Here is a 13,305-nt window from a genome sequence, read left to right on the forward strand (position 1 = left end):
GATTGAAAGACATGTTCCACGTGTTGGACCAGTTTGTGATTTTATCCAGATCTGCAGTGAGCGAAGAAGCTGCTGCTTGCCGGTCTGAGGGATGACAGATGGTACGGCAGAGGGTGGAGTCGTCGGCAAAGAGAAATAGAGGATTTTCCAGAGAGTCCGAGAGATCATTGATGAAAACCAGAAAAAGAACAGGGCCCAGAACGCTTCCTTGAGGAACTCCAGCCTGGACGGGAAGAGGGGATGAAAGAACTCCATTTAGGGCCACACGTTGACTGCGACAGGAGAGGAAGTCTGTGAGCCATGAGTGGAGATGGCCTTGAATACCATGGGAAGAGAGTTTGGTGAGTAGTGCAGGGTGCCAGACCGTGTCAAAAGCACGTGATATGTCCAGGGATACGGCTCGGATTTCCTGTCTGGCATTGAGGACCTCCATCCATTGATGGGAGAGCAGAAGCAGCATATCCAGGGTAGAGTGACCTTGTCTGAAACCAAATTGATGATTGGAAATCAAGCCATTGGAGAAGAGGAAGGATTTCATATCTGAAGCGATGATGGATTCCATAACCTTGCTGATGATTGGGAGAAGGCCGATTGGTCTGGAGTTACAGGGATCTGTTTTTGCACCTTTTTATGCAGGGCAGTGATGTTTGCTGATTTCGAGCAGATGGCAGATGACCTTGAGCAAATGAGAGGGTGAATAGAACAGAGAGAGGGTGAGCAAGAGCAGAAGAGCAGGCTTTGAGAACACGTGGGCTGATGCCGTCTGGACCGGTTGCAGAATCTGACTCGAGATTTGAAAGCAAGCTCTCCACCTTGTCAGGAGAAAAGGATACAGAGTCCAGGGACAGTTGGGTGCGACTGGGTAAAGTGGGTAGAGATAGTGATGGGTTTAGGACACAAGATTTAGCTGCAAACACCGAGTTTAGACATTCAGCTTTATCACCTGTGGAATCAGCAGTGCGGCCATTTGAGGTAAGGGAGGGGATGGAGGGGGAACATACACCAGAAACAGATTTGATTAAACGCCACCAGGATTTTGAGGATGGAGAGAGGTTTGAGAGTTCAGACTTGAGATGAGAAAGATGTTGTTTTCTGGCTCTCCTGAGGGTAGATACACACTTGTTCCGAGTTTTGTGGAATGAACTGAGATTGCCCTCAGTTGGGTTTGTTTTCCATGAGGCAAAGGCAAGTTGTTTCAGGACAACTGCCTCACCACAAGCTTCAGTAAACCAAGGGCGGGAGGAAGGGTAGGACAACTGAACACGAGAGGGGATAAATCTGTGCATGAGGGAGAGCAAGTTTCTTTGAAAGAATTCCCAGGATGAGTTGATGTTTGAGAAAGTAGTGATAGGAGACCAGTCTGAAAGTTTGATGGCTGCTCGGAGACCCTGCCAGTCGGCTTGAGTGAAATGCCAGACTCGACGGCGGTGAGGTGGTTCTCTGATAACAGCCAGAGAGATGTCCACTTTGACAATGACGTGGTCAGAAGAACCGATTGGAGCGAAGGAAGAGCAGCAGATATTGTCAGGGAAATTTGTCAAAATCAGATCCAGAAGAGATGGAGTACCATTGGTTGAGATCCGGGTAGAGAAGTTGACCGATTGAGTCAGTCCTAATGAGTCGCAGAAAGCTTTTGCTGAGGTGCCATGGCAGGTGAGAGAGGTACCCACACCTAGCCAACTGGTGTGATGACAATTGAAGTCACCACATAAGAGGAAAAGAGAGTTTGGATGAGAAGATAGAAGATGGTCCATGTTTTCGGATAGTGAGGTGTAGATGGAGTCATCACTGTTCGGTGGACGGTACACTACACATATAAACATGAGGTGGGAGTGGAGGGGAAGCCGTAGCCAGAGGTATTCCTGGGGGTGTGGGGGAGTGAGAGCAGTGCATGGAGAGTGAGGAATAGAGTCTTTGATGAAGAGAGCAGCACCTCCACCAGGACGAGGCTCAGGTCTGTCATACCGTAAGAGGGAGTAGCCAGGGAGAGATACTTGGGAGTCATACACGTCTTGGGAGAGGAAAGTTTCTGTTAGGCAGATAATGTCTGGTTTGTCAGTGGCAACCTGTATGGAAAGATCTGAAAGGTTTGAGCGAAGGCCCCGGATATTTGAGGTCCACACTTTTAATGAAGAGGTAGGGGAGGAGGCTTTGGGTGTAGGGGTGGAGGGGAGGGGGAGAGTAGGACAAGAGACGAGGGGGGGAGGTAAGGAGGGTTGTTGAAAGAGTGTGGGGGATTGCGGAATAGCAAGGGGAGGGGGCCGAATGAGGAGGAGAAAAGGCTCTGTGGTGCTGGGGGAGAGGGGGGACAAGAGACAAGGAAGAAGGCAGTTGAGGATTTGAGGAGGTGGAGTGAAGAGATGGAGGTGAGAGGGCAGTGGAGGGAGGCAGGTTGGTGGATGAGAGGGGGGGCAACTTAGAGAAGGAAGAGTGAGGGGGATGAAAGGTGGGAGAAAGGTGAGGGGAGAAGTTTTGAGAGATGTGAGAGGGAGGCTTGGAGGGAGAAGAGTGGGATGGTTGCTTTGAGAGTGAGAGTTAGGGGTGAGGGGGGTGAGTTGGCACTGAAGTTGGGAAAAAAGAATGGTTGATGGAAAGCGAACATCCATGGCAAACTGTGGTTTTTAAAAGTTTTAGGTCAGAGATGCGATTTAACACAATTCTTGATGGATGCAATGAAGGCGAATTCAGAGAATGGAGAGGAGAAGTGCTGTAATAGTTGGATTTTTTAGGCAAGGAATGAAGGAGAGCTCGAAATGAGAGCAGTCTGTTAAAATAGCAGAAGAGTAGTGCATTGTGAAACAGTAAAGAGTACCACATGTGTGAGAGAGGAAGATGAAGCATTATAAGATATCGTTTTTGTTGTTAATATTAATGTTTGAGAGAGTTCAATAGATTCGGTCATGGAAGTGTTGAAAAAAATCGAGGAAGAAGACGAGGAGGAAGTTAAGAGGAAGAAGAAGAAGAAGCAGAATCAGGAGAAGGTGAGCATGTTGTTGTTGTAAACCTCCTTTTATAGTGTAGATATATCCTTGGAGAGAGAACAATCACGAAAGCCCCACCCTCACGATTTTAACCCAGGCTAGCTAGCTAACGATGCGACACCACAGCCTTGTGCTGCATGTGAAAGAAGAAGCATAGAGGCGAGTGTGCATACTTCTCGGCTGCGGCTCCGCAGCTGCATGTGGCTCTTGAAGGACTTCTGCGTGGATCCCAACCCGGATCAATTGAACCTCCTTTTTTTCTCGACCAATTTTCAGAAAGATATTTGTGAGTGTTCTTTATGTGTAAAGATGCATGCATTACAAATCAATGTGTTTGTCTCTGTTTTGTTTTGGGGGTTTTTTGGATCCAAAGTCGAGGCTCATGGAAGAGCTAAAACAGTGACCGAGTAAGCCTGGTGTTGGTTTAACAGCTGAAGTGGCTGGCTTAAGATCTTAGGGTCTTAAGTTCAAGCCCCTGTCGTGTCGTTGAATTAACACTAGGTGGGTTAACTCAGCATGTCATCCTTCTGAGCTCGGCGAAATGAGTACCAGGTTTCTGGTAACGGAGCATTGCGTCATCAGTGGCACAGCTCGCCTCCAGAAAATGATGCAGCCAAGCAGCCACAGGTTGCATACAAAAAAGAAAGAAAAGTGACCACATTATGATGCAACAGAACAAAAGTAACAGTAGAGAGAGAGGGGGGGGAACACCCACAGCAGGGTTGAAGGACAAAGTAGAGTGAAACTTGAACAATCAATGGTGGAAGGAAGGGAGGATGCATGGTATGGACAATATGAATACAGAAGTAAACTCTCAGAAAGGAAAGACTATAAATTTAGAAGGAGGTGGGCTTGGGAGTGTGGTTAACGGGGGTAGAAAAGATCATGGTTTTGGATGGGGGATGATCTGAGATTGGGAACAGCTGTCTTGAAGATCTGGAGGGAAGAATGTGATTGAAGAGAATGTGGAAATTGATTTCACAGGCAGAAACAAAAAAAAAGAGGAACAAATGAGTGAAAGTGTGCAGTGTTTCTGGATTTTTGAAATGGAGGTTACCTGCATTGCAACACTTAAGATATTGTATTTTTGACTGAATTTTAAGAAATGGCTGTTCTTGTTATTTGGGTTGCCGAGCCCTGTCTTGCCATCCTATCAGCCTTTATACTTATACCCGCATTCCCTCTAACCGAAGGTAAAACAATGAACAGAAACAAAGTCAATACATTGTTATCTCTCGTACTTCACCGTATTGCAAAAATGATTGAAGATGCAAGTTTGTTTTTTTTCTTAATAAATAATTCAGTTGATGGCAGTTCAATTGGAGAAGCCTCATGATACTGAGTATCAATACTCGTGAGACTTGTACGTCGAGAAACACTGAAGAGGATTGGTCTGTTTATCATTCCAACCTGTATAATTGCCTCATCATCATTTAATGTCACCCCAAAGTTCAAATTGCATGTCCTGTATTCATTTTTTGTTTGCTTCTTCTTTTGTATGCAGCATGAGGCTGTGAGTACCGTCATTGGATGAGGGCGAGGCTGTGCCGTGGATGCAATGCCACCTGTAGGTTAGACCAGGAATTTGGAATTCGGCCATGGTGCGGGCAATATGTCATGTGTACTTCGCAAAGGACACTGTGAGATCTTTAATGTCCACCAACTAATCCTGGCAGATGGGTCGTCCAATTTAATGCCCATCTGAGGGACTACCCACACAATGATGCCTCACCCTGCCTGCAAGACATCAGGATGACAGTTTTTGTAGCTCGGCCAGGATGCTAACCCAGGTGAGACGGCTCCGAGGTGAGTGGACATACCTCAATGGCTAAGCCATGAGACATTTTGTGATTGCAAAAAAACTGATTGCACTTGGGAGTTGAGAAGATCCATATATCTTGTAAATATTTCCAAGTGATTACGTGTTTGCTTGTGCATTTTTGTGATGTATTTGAAGAGACGAAGACTCTATCGTGGGAACAATAAGTTTATTCCACTCACAGGTTCAGTACACATCTGGAACAGGAACCAGGCACATGACTATAGGGTTTGACCCCCACAGCACCCCCTTATGCACATTGGCATAAACCGTTTCATACATCTCATCTCCACTCATATGGATCAAGACTCATCAGAGGTTTATGAACACAAGCTGACCTTCTAAGGTCTCGTGGAGGGCTATCTTCACTTGTGAGTGCTGGAGACTTCTGAATGGAGGGTGCAGGATATTAAAGAGATAGAGATAGAGAGAGATAGAGATAGAGATAGAGATAGAGATAGAGATAGAGATAGAGATAGAGATAGAGATAGAGATAGAGAGAGAGAGAGATAGAGATAGAGATAGAGAGAGAGAGAGAGAGAGAGAGAGAGAGAGAGAGAGAGAGAGAGAGAGAGAGAGAGAGAGAGAGAGAGAGAGAGAGAGAGAGAGTTTGGGTATATCAGTGGGTGAGGGTCTTACATGAGGAAGCATATCAAGGTCAATCACAGGTGGTGTTAATACAGGAGTGGGTGACATAGACACATGAGCCGGTTCAATGGTTGGGTCTGAATGATGCAACACGAGTTGATCAACATGTTTACGCATGCATCGACCCTCTGAGAACTTCACAACCAATGTTGTCGATAACAATGCCAGATAACCTCTTAGTAACACTCCAGAATTCAATACAAATACAGGATCATTGACCTGGAAGCTACGACATGTATAGATGTTTGGTCGTGATTACATTTCTGTTGATGCTTGTTATTCTCAACCTGGACCGTTACATCTGGGTGCTGTAATGTTAATCTTGTTGTTAATTCATGGCCCAATAGAAGCTTGGCAAGTGATCGACCAGGAGGTTGATGTGGTCTGGTGCAATAGTTGAGTAAAACGCGAGCTCGACGATATCAAATGGAGCCTTCCTTACCATGGTTTAGATCGTTCTTGATAACCTGAACAGCATCTTTGGCCTTCCCATTATTGGCAAGTTTGTAAGGGGTGGATGTGTAGTGCCTGATGCCAGTCATTTTACCAAAAATCTGAAACTTTGAACTTGAAAATGATGAGCTGTTATCTGATACAATGGAGTTTGGGACACCATGTTGTGTGAACATGGTACGTAGAGCTTCAACATTCACAGCAGAAGATGAGGATGGTACAATGAGAGCTTAAATCCATTTGCAATCTGAATCTAGATCTGGATCTCCACCAAAACCGAGTTGATTCTACATCGTCACACACCCAACCTGTCAACCAAGTTTCATTCAACTCTGTCCACAACTTTGAGATATCGTGCTATATATCGTTTTTGGCTTGATCTCTCAATGGTGAAGAACAACTTAAAAAATGATCGGATCCGGATTCAGATCTTCACCAAAATTGAATCAATTCTTCATTGTCACTCACCCAATGTGTCCACCAATTTTCGTCTGAATCCGTCAACAACTTTTTGAAATATCGTGTTCACAGTCAGAGAAACAAGCAGACAGTGGTGAAAACATAACGTCCGCCCACCTTCGGTGGTTGGGGTAATAAGTTCCTTGGAGGGGTGATAAAGTAATGGACAAGTCACAGCGTGGACAACATCGTTGAGACAAGTAACAGCGAGGACAGCTGCCAGCCGTGTCCAATGTATGACCAATTTGTGACCTATCGCCCACTGCATCAGATCCACATCAAGCTGATAAGCCGAAGACAGGTTCTTCAACTTCGATTGAGGACAACGGCATTTCAAATGTCCCTGCTTACAACAGCTGTCACTGGTAGAGTTCCTTACTGACACAGGTAAGCTTGATAATTACCACCGCAACACCAATAAATTACACCAGCCTTCTGGGTAGATCCAGATGCATCAGCTGGTGGAGGTGAATTTGACGTCTTACTACAACAATTCTGCTTGGAATCGAAGGTTACCTCGTTCACAGATGGGTCCAGGTGAATAACCTTTGACTTGTCTGAGATGACATGTCGGCTCTTGACAGTCTGCACATACACAGTGGCTATTTCCACGATTTTAGCCAGATTGTGGTCCAATTCAGTCAGAAGTTTGCTGAGAAATGAGTCCTCATTGATGCCAATGGTGAAAAATTCACGCAACATCTCTTCGAGTTTGTCTCCAAACTCACAACGTTCGGCGAATCAGTGGAAATCAAGCACAAACTCTGATGCTGACTGTGACCATCGTGACGATGGTGGGTATAATATTTATAACGCGAGACGACCTGACCCGGTTTATGGTAATAATGTCTTTTCATGAGATTGATGAGGTCTTCATGAGATTTGTCAGAAGGTTTGGCTGGAGCATGATCTTTGATGAGGCTGTACGTCAGAGTGCCACACACAGTCAGTGATACAGCTCACTGCCTTTCACTGTCTGCATCCATTTTATTGGCCATGGAGTATCGTTCCAAACGTTCGGTGTAGTCTTCCCAATCCTCCTCACTGTCTATTCGTGCAACATGTCGATGCACGAAGACATGTTCGTTGCCACTGTAATGCATTTAAATGGAGATGAACACTCCAGAGTAATAATAAAAAATAGGGGCAATACCCCTGGGTGCTGACCTGGTTGAGTAATGACACTGAGGAGGAAGTCAACATGGGACAAAATCAGCAAAATGTACTAATGAACCAATGTTATCGCAAATACCTATTTTGGAAGGAAACCCTCCTCTCCCCCCCCCCCCGTAAATCCCTTTGGACCCTAATTAATTTTTTCTTTTTAATGTCATGAACAAACTTCAGTACATCACAGCTGATGAAGGTGGTGGTCAAGTTTCATCAGAATTGTGTATGTAGTTTCTGAGAAGAGAGCAAATGCTTGTATGAACCAGGTATGAACCTACCAGTTCATCATGAGAGCGAACACACAATGCACAACAAAGGGGGGGGCATGAGACAAGAGGGGTGGTAGAGGGGAGACAAAACAGAGGGGCACAGAGACATTAAGAGATCTGTGGAAGGGAGAGAGATGGGACGGGGAACATGGGGAATACAAGATGGACAGTACAGGGACTCTCAGGAAGGAAAGCAGGGAATTTGAAAGAGGTGGGTTTGGAGTGGATTAACAGGGGAAGAACAGATCTAGGTTATGGATGGGGGATGATAAGAGGTGGTGGTGAACAGCTGTTTTGAAGGCCTGGAGGGAAAAATGGGATTTAATAGAGTGCGGAAGTTTATTCCAAAGGCAGGAAAAAATAGGAATTAAAGAGTGAAGGTGAGCAGTGATTCATAATTTTGGTAGTTTTACCAGAAGGGGGTTGTTGACGGACCTTGAGCTGAAATATGGTGGGGACAAATCGCAAACAAAGCAAGGGGTGTGGGACGAGACCAGAGAGGAGATGGAAGAAGACAGAAAGACCACCGACCTGCCTGTGGTGAGCGAGGGAGAGGCCCAAAGACTCAGCCTCACCGCAGGAGATGCCAATGATCCGAAATGCCTTGGTTTCTACAGCGTGAAGCCGAGAAAGGTGGGAGGCAGGAGCACCAGCCTAGAGGGGAGAGCAGTACTCCATCAGGCTGCAGACAAAAGCTTTGTATGTGGTCAGGAGCTCAGGTGGGCCAAGGAATGACTTTGCATGATGGATGATTCCCAGTCGGCAACTGGCTTTAGAGGCCAGGTTGGAAATGTGGCTTTCCCAGGAAAGATCATGGCAGATAGTGAGACCCAGAAGCTTCAATGAAAGGACTTCTTCCAGAGGATTCTTGAGAAAGACAAAGTAGAGGGTCCGTTCGGAGAGACATAGTGAGAGTGTGATATTTGTCAGGATTGAAAGACATGCTCCACGTGTTGGACCAGTTTGTGATTTTATCCAGATCTGCAGTGAGCAAAGAAGCTGCTGCTTGCCGGTCTGAGGGATGACTGATGGAATGACAGAGGGTGGAGTCATCATCAAAAAAGAAAGAGGATTTTCCAGAGAGTCGGAGAGATCATTGATGAAAACCAGAAAAAGAACAGGGTCCAGAACGATACCTTGAAGAACTGCAGCCTGGACAGGAAGAGGGGATGAGAGGAATTCAATTTGAGCCACATGTTGACTGCGACAGGAAAGTTGGGAGGGAGGGTTTGGAGGAGGACGAAGAAGGGGGCGGGGTGGGAGTCCGGAGGGAAAGGAAGGGGTGGGGTGGGAGTCTCAGGGGAAAGGAAGGAGAGTGGGAGGAGGAGGGAGGTGAAAGGGTCGGGTGGGAGGAGGAGGGAGGGGAAAGGGTAGAGTGGGAAGAGGAGGGAGGAAATGGGTGGGGTCAGAATAGAAAGGTGGGAAGGAGTGGGAGGAGTGTGTGGTAGGGGTGGAAGGAAGGAGGGGAAGGGGTGTGGTGGGAGTCCAGATGGAGGAGAGGATGGAGGGAAAGGCATGTGGTGGGAGGAGGGAGTAGTGAGAAGAAGGGGTGGGGTGGGAGGAGGGAGAAGGGGGTGGGTTATGAGGTGGAGGAGAAAGGGGAAGGGTGGGAGTCTGGAGGGAGGGGTGAGGTGGAAGGAGACACAGGAAGGGGTGGGTGGAGGGACCTGGTGTTGCCCATTGCTAGTCCAATAAATAAAATTGGCATCTGTCTGTTTGTTTGTCTAATTTGGACATTGTTTGACATTCCAGGCATCTCTAGGTGACGTTTGTTATAACCGATTGCTAATCACTTGCCAAGCCAGCACATCATACTAAACACTGTCTGGAGACGTCTGGTCCTCCAGAGTGTCAAACATTGTGTGAATTGGACAAATGAACACTTTTTTTAAAAGTCGGAACTGCTGCAAAGGTCAATTCCGATTTTTAGATTTTTATTTGGTTCAGGTTAAGAGATTCAGATCTTATTGCATTTCAGCTGTAATGCTTATAAATGTCCAGAGAGTTGTATTCACACAGTGGTTATCTCCTGATGTGTCCAAATGGTGTTTGTCTCTGGACGTGTCCGGGCGGTGTTTGTCTCCGGGCAGAATTTGCAGCATGACTGGTAGAAAATGTATTTCGGACATTATTTTGTTTCCATCTTTCCTGTTATTCTATGCAGAATAATTTCGATAAGACAGTATGAATCGTAATTAACGCTCCACCTCACGGCTGCCTTCCCTTCCCCTCACCTCGTGCTCACTTCCTCCCAAACCCCCTCCCCCCTCCATCCCCATAAAAATATAACTCTGGATGTTTACAAGCATTGCAGATGAAATGCGATAAGTCCGAGACTCTCTTAACCTGAACTGGATTTCAAAATTGAAACTGCAGCATTGAAATTAGCAGCAGTTCCTTCTGCTAAAAAAAAGTGTTCATTTATTCAATTTGCACATTGTTTGATTCTCTGGTCATCTCCAGACTTCTCTGGATGGTTTTGGTATGACCCAACCAGCCATTCCTTATCAACTATTTCATTGGAGTGCTTGCTTGAGTGCTTGATAGTGGTGGGTGAATTGATTCCAAAGTACTCGATTCCAACTATGGAATCAGAAGGAATCGATATCGATTCCAAATAATTCTTAATCAATAGAAAGAAGCATTTTTTGGGTGAAATTATTTTCGTTCTTGTTGGGCATGTTCTGGTTACACATGGCCTGGTAATGTGTTAATTGAAGAGGAACCCACCCCTGGGGTGTCCTGTTTGCAATATAGCAGTAAAAGCAAGTCACTTGCAAAATAGCCATACCCCAAGGGCGTGTTCCTTTTCAATGAATACCAAGGCATTTGGAGTTGGCTGGTAAAGCATGCTGATTGCTTTCCTGATGGATGGGTAGGCAATGCATCGACTCAAGTAGTTTTGACAACTTTGTCGTTAAAACGATCCAGAAGTGCAGTTTGGAACTATTTGGGGAAAGTTAAAGAAGACAGTTTGAAAGTTGCATGCTCACTTTATTCAATAGACCTTGCTCATTATTACAATACCTCCAATATGCTGAAACATTTGAAAGCCAAACACCAGGGAGAGGACCTATTAGAGAATGTGGAGTCAAAGAAACCAAAGTCTGCAACAGCAACAAGTTTGCTTTTGCAATCGACAATTGAAAGCACTTTTACCATGGAACGCCCCTGTACACTCCCTCCCCTCCCCTCAGCTGCCTTCCCTCTCCTCATGCTGCCTTCCCTTCCCCTCACACTGCTTTCCCTTCCCCTCACTCTCCTCATGCTGCCTTCCCTTCCCTTCCCCTAATGCTGCATTCCCCTCCTCACTCTTCCTTCTTTCCCCTCCTCCTCTCTTTCTCTCCTCTTTCCCCCCTTCTCTCCCCTCCTCCTCTCTTTCTCTCCTCTCTTTCTCTCCTCCTCTCTTTCCCCCTTCTCTCCCCCCTCCTCTCTCTCCACTCCCTCCCTCCACTCTCTCCTTTCTCGCTCTCTCTTCCTTGCCCCCTCCCACTTCTCCCACTCGCTACCCCTCCCATTCCTCCCTTGCTCCCTCCTCCCACTCCCCTCACTCCCCTCCCTCTTTCTCCTACCACCCTCCCTCTATTTGCCCTTCTCTCTCTCCAGCTCTCTCTCCCCCCCCCCACTCTTTCTCCCCCCTCTCTTAGTATTCCTGTTAGCAAAGTGACAGGCGTGTTTGTTACTTGCAAAATCCAGGATTCGCAAGTGTATTGATTGGTCTGGCTTGTGATTCGGTCTGTTTGTCTGTCTCTCTCCATGTCAACCGCCTATGGGTCGCAATTTGAAACGGATCTTCACTAAACTTCACCAAATGGTGGAGTTGGTCATAAGCAAAAAGCCTATTGATTTTGAGGTTAAAAGGTCAAAAGGTCAACATAGGCCAAAGGTGAAGAACTTTGTCATGTTTCTAAAATCAAATTTCATCCGATTGACTTGAAATTTGAAAAGAATTTGTATATCAAGTCACTGAATACAACTACCAATTATTTTTGAGGTCAACATAGGCCAAAAGGTCAACATAAACCAAAGGTCAACAACTAAGGTGCCATTTCTAAAATCCTCAATTTTCCTCTGATTGACTTGAAATTTGTACAGGATTTGCACAATTGTTCATTGCATTGAACCACCAATTATTTTTGAGGTCTAAAGGTTAACATAGGCCAAATTTTGAAACATCAATTTTCATCCTATTTAATTGAAACTTGAACAGGATTTGCATATCATGTCAATGAATTCAACCACATTATTTTTGAGGTCAACATAACCCAAAAGTCAACAACTTCGGTGGAATTTTTGAAATCCTAAATTTCATCCAATTGACTTGAAATTTGAAGAGGATTTTGCATGTCAGGTCACTGAATTCAACCACCAATTCTATTTTGGTCAATTTTTTTTTCGGGATCTCACAAGTATCGTGCTCGGCATGGTCTTTTTTGTTTGTTCATTCGGTTATGCATTCGGAGCCTGCAGGAACCAGTCCGCCCAAGCTTTGCATGGCCTCCTCTTCGATCTAGATTCTAGAGGAAGGTCGAGGGCTCTGTTTGGATTTAAAACAAAAAAATTGACCCCAGATAAAACCAAATAATAATTGGCCTTCAGGCCTCGATTGGTTCTTGTGCTTATATACGCCTTGCATTTTTTTCCCAAGAGCGATCGAGTAATATGTGTTGTGAAAATCGTATATTGAGGTTGTATGTAGTGTTTTGTTGTCAACATCACAAATTTAATTGTTATCTTGTTTAAACACATGTGCCTGTTATTAAAAAGATTGCATTACACAGGTTTATTATAACAACTCCGTGTTCAGGCCTCGAGTGAGTATGTTGCTTATGCACTGCCTGGGTTTTCCCCGGAAACAATCAAATAATGTGTTTTGTGAAGATCGTATGTTGAGGTTGGTGTAATTTGTTGTCAACCTCACAAATATTATTATCAGATTATTTCATTTAATTTTCAGTACTTCAGCTCTTACGTATATAATAATTAAAAAATCAAGTCAGCACCATCATGTGGTCAGTTGTCTACCAGGCAAGGCTCAGGTCCGAGGTTTTCAGCGAGCGAGTGGTCTTCATTGGACCACCGAGCATCGGACCTGACCATCGTCTGCTGGGCAGCTACACATTTTGTTGTTGTCTTCATTATATACAACCATTTGTTTTTTCAAACTTCAAACTTCAAACAAACCTAAATGATGGTGAAACTGCATTGATTTGTCAATTGTTTCTTAATGTGACTGTTTAAAGTAAAAGTCCATGCACATTAACATGTCTGACTCCAAAATATGGTTTTAAATCTCCGACTGAAAAAGAAAACCTCAATAAAAGTACATAATTAATGACATTGGAATGAAGCTCAAATTTCCACATTGGAATGAAGCTCACACCGTTATCAGAGCTCCATGAACTGTAAAAGCTGTCAAGGTGCTGGAATCGCTCAACGCGGAATGCCTCCCACCCAAGTCCACACACTGGCTGCCCTTAATTTGGGGGCAAGTCATGGATTATAT

General features: G+C 45.1%; 1 protein-coding gene across 1 annotated transcript in view; it reads left to right on the forward strand.

The window, feature by feature from the left end:
• The first annotated feature begins 2,627 nt into the window (after positions 1-2,627).
• LOC147030560 (growth factor receptor-bound protein 10-like) overlaps positions 2,628-13,305 on the forward strand; it is a 250,037-nt gene continuing 239,359 nt past the window's right edge. Inside the window, exons 1-3 of the mRNA XM_085874741.1 lie at positions 2,628-2,981; positions 4,486-4,548; positions 4,658-4,771. Of these exons, the coding sequence (XP_085730867.1) occupies positions 4,760-4,771 (12 nt within the window). The 5' untranslated portion in view covers positions 2,628-2,981; positions 4,486-4,548; positions 4,658-4,759. The remainder of the gene's footprint in view (positions 2,982-4,485; positions 4,549-4,657; positions 4,772-13,305) is intronic.

Source organism: Eptatretus burgeri, chromosome 3, assembly GCF_056783735.1.
Source record: "Eptatretus burgeri isolate ZD-2024b chromosome 3, Ebu_testis_v1, whole genome shotgun sequence".
Lineage (NCBI taxonomy): Eukaryota > Metazoa > Chordata > Myxini > Myxiniformes > Myxinidae > Eptatretus > Eptatretus burgeri.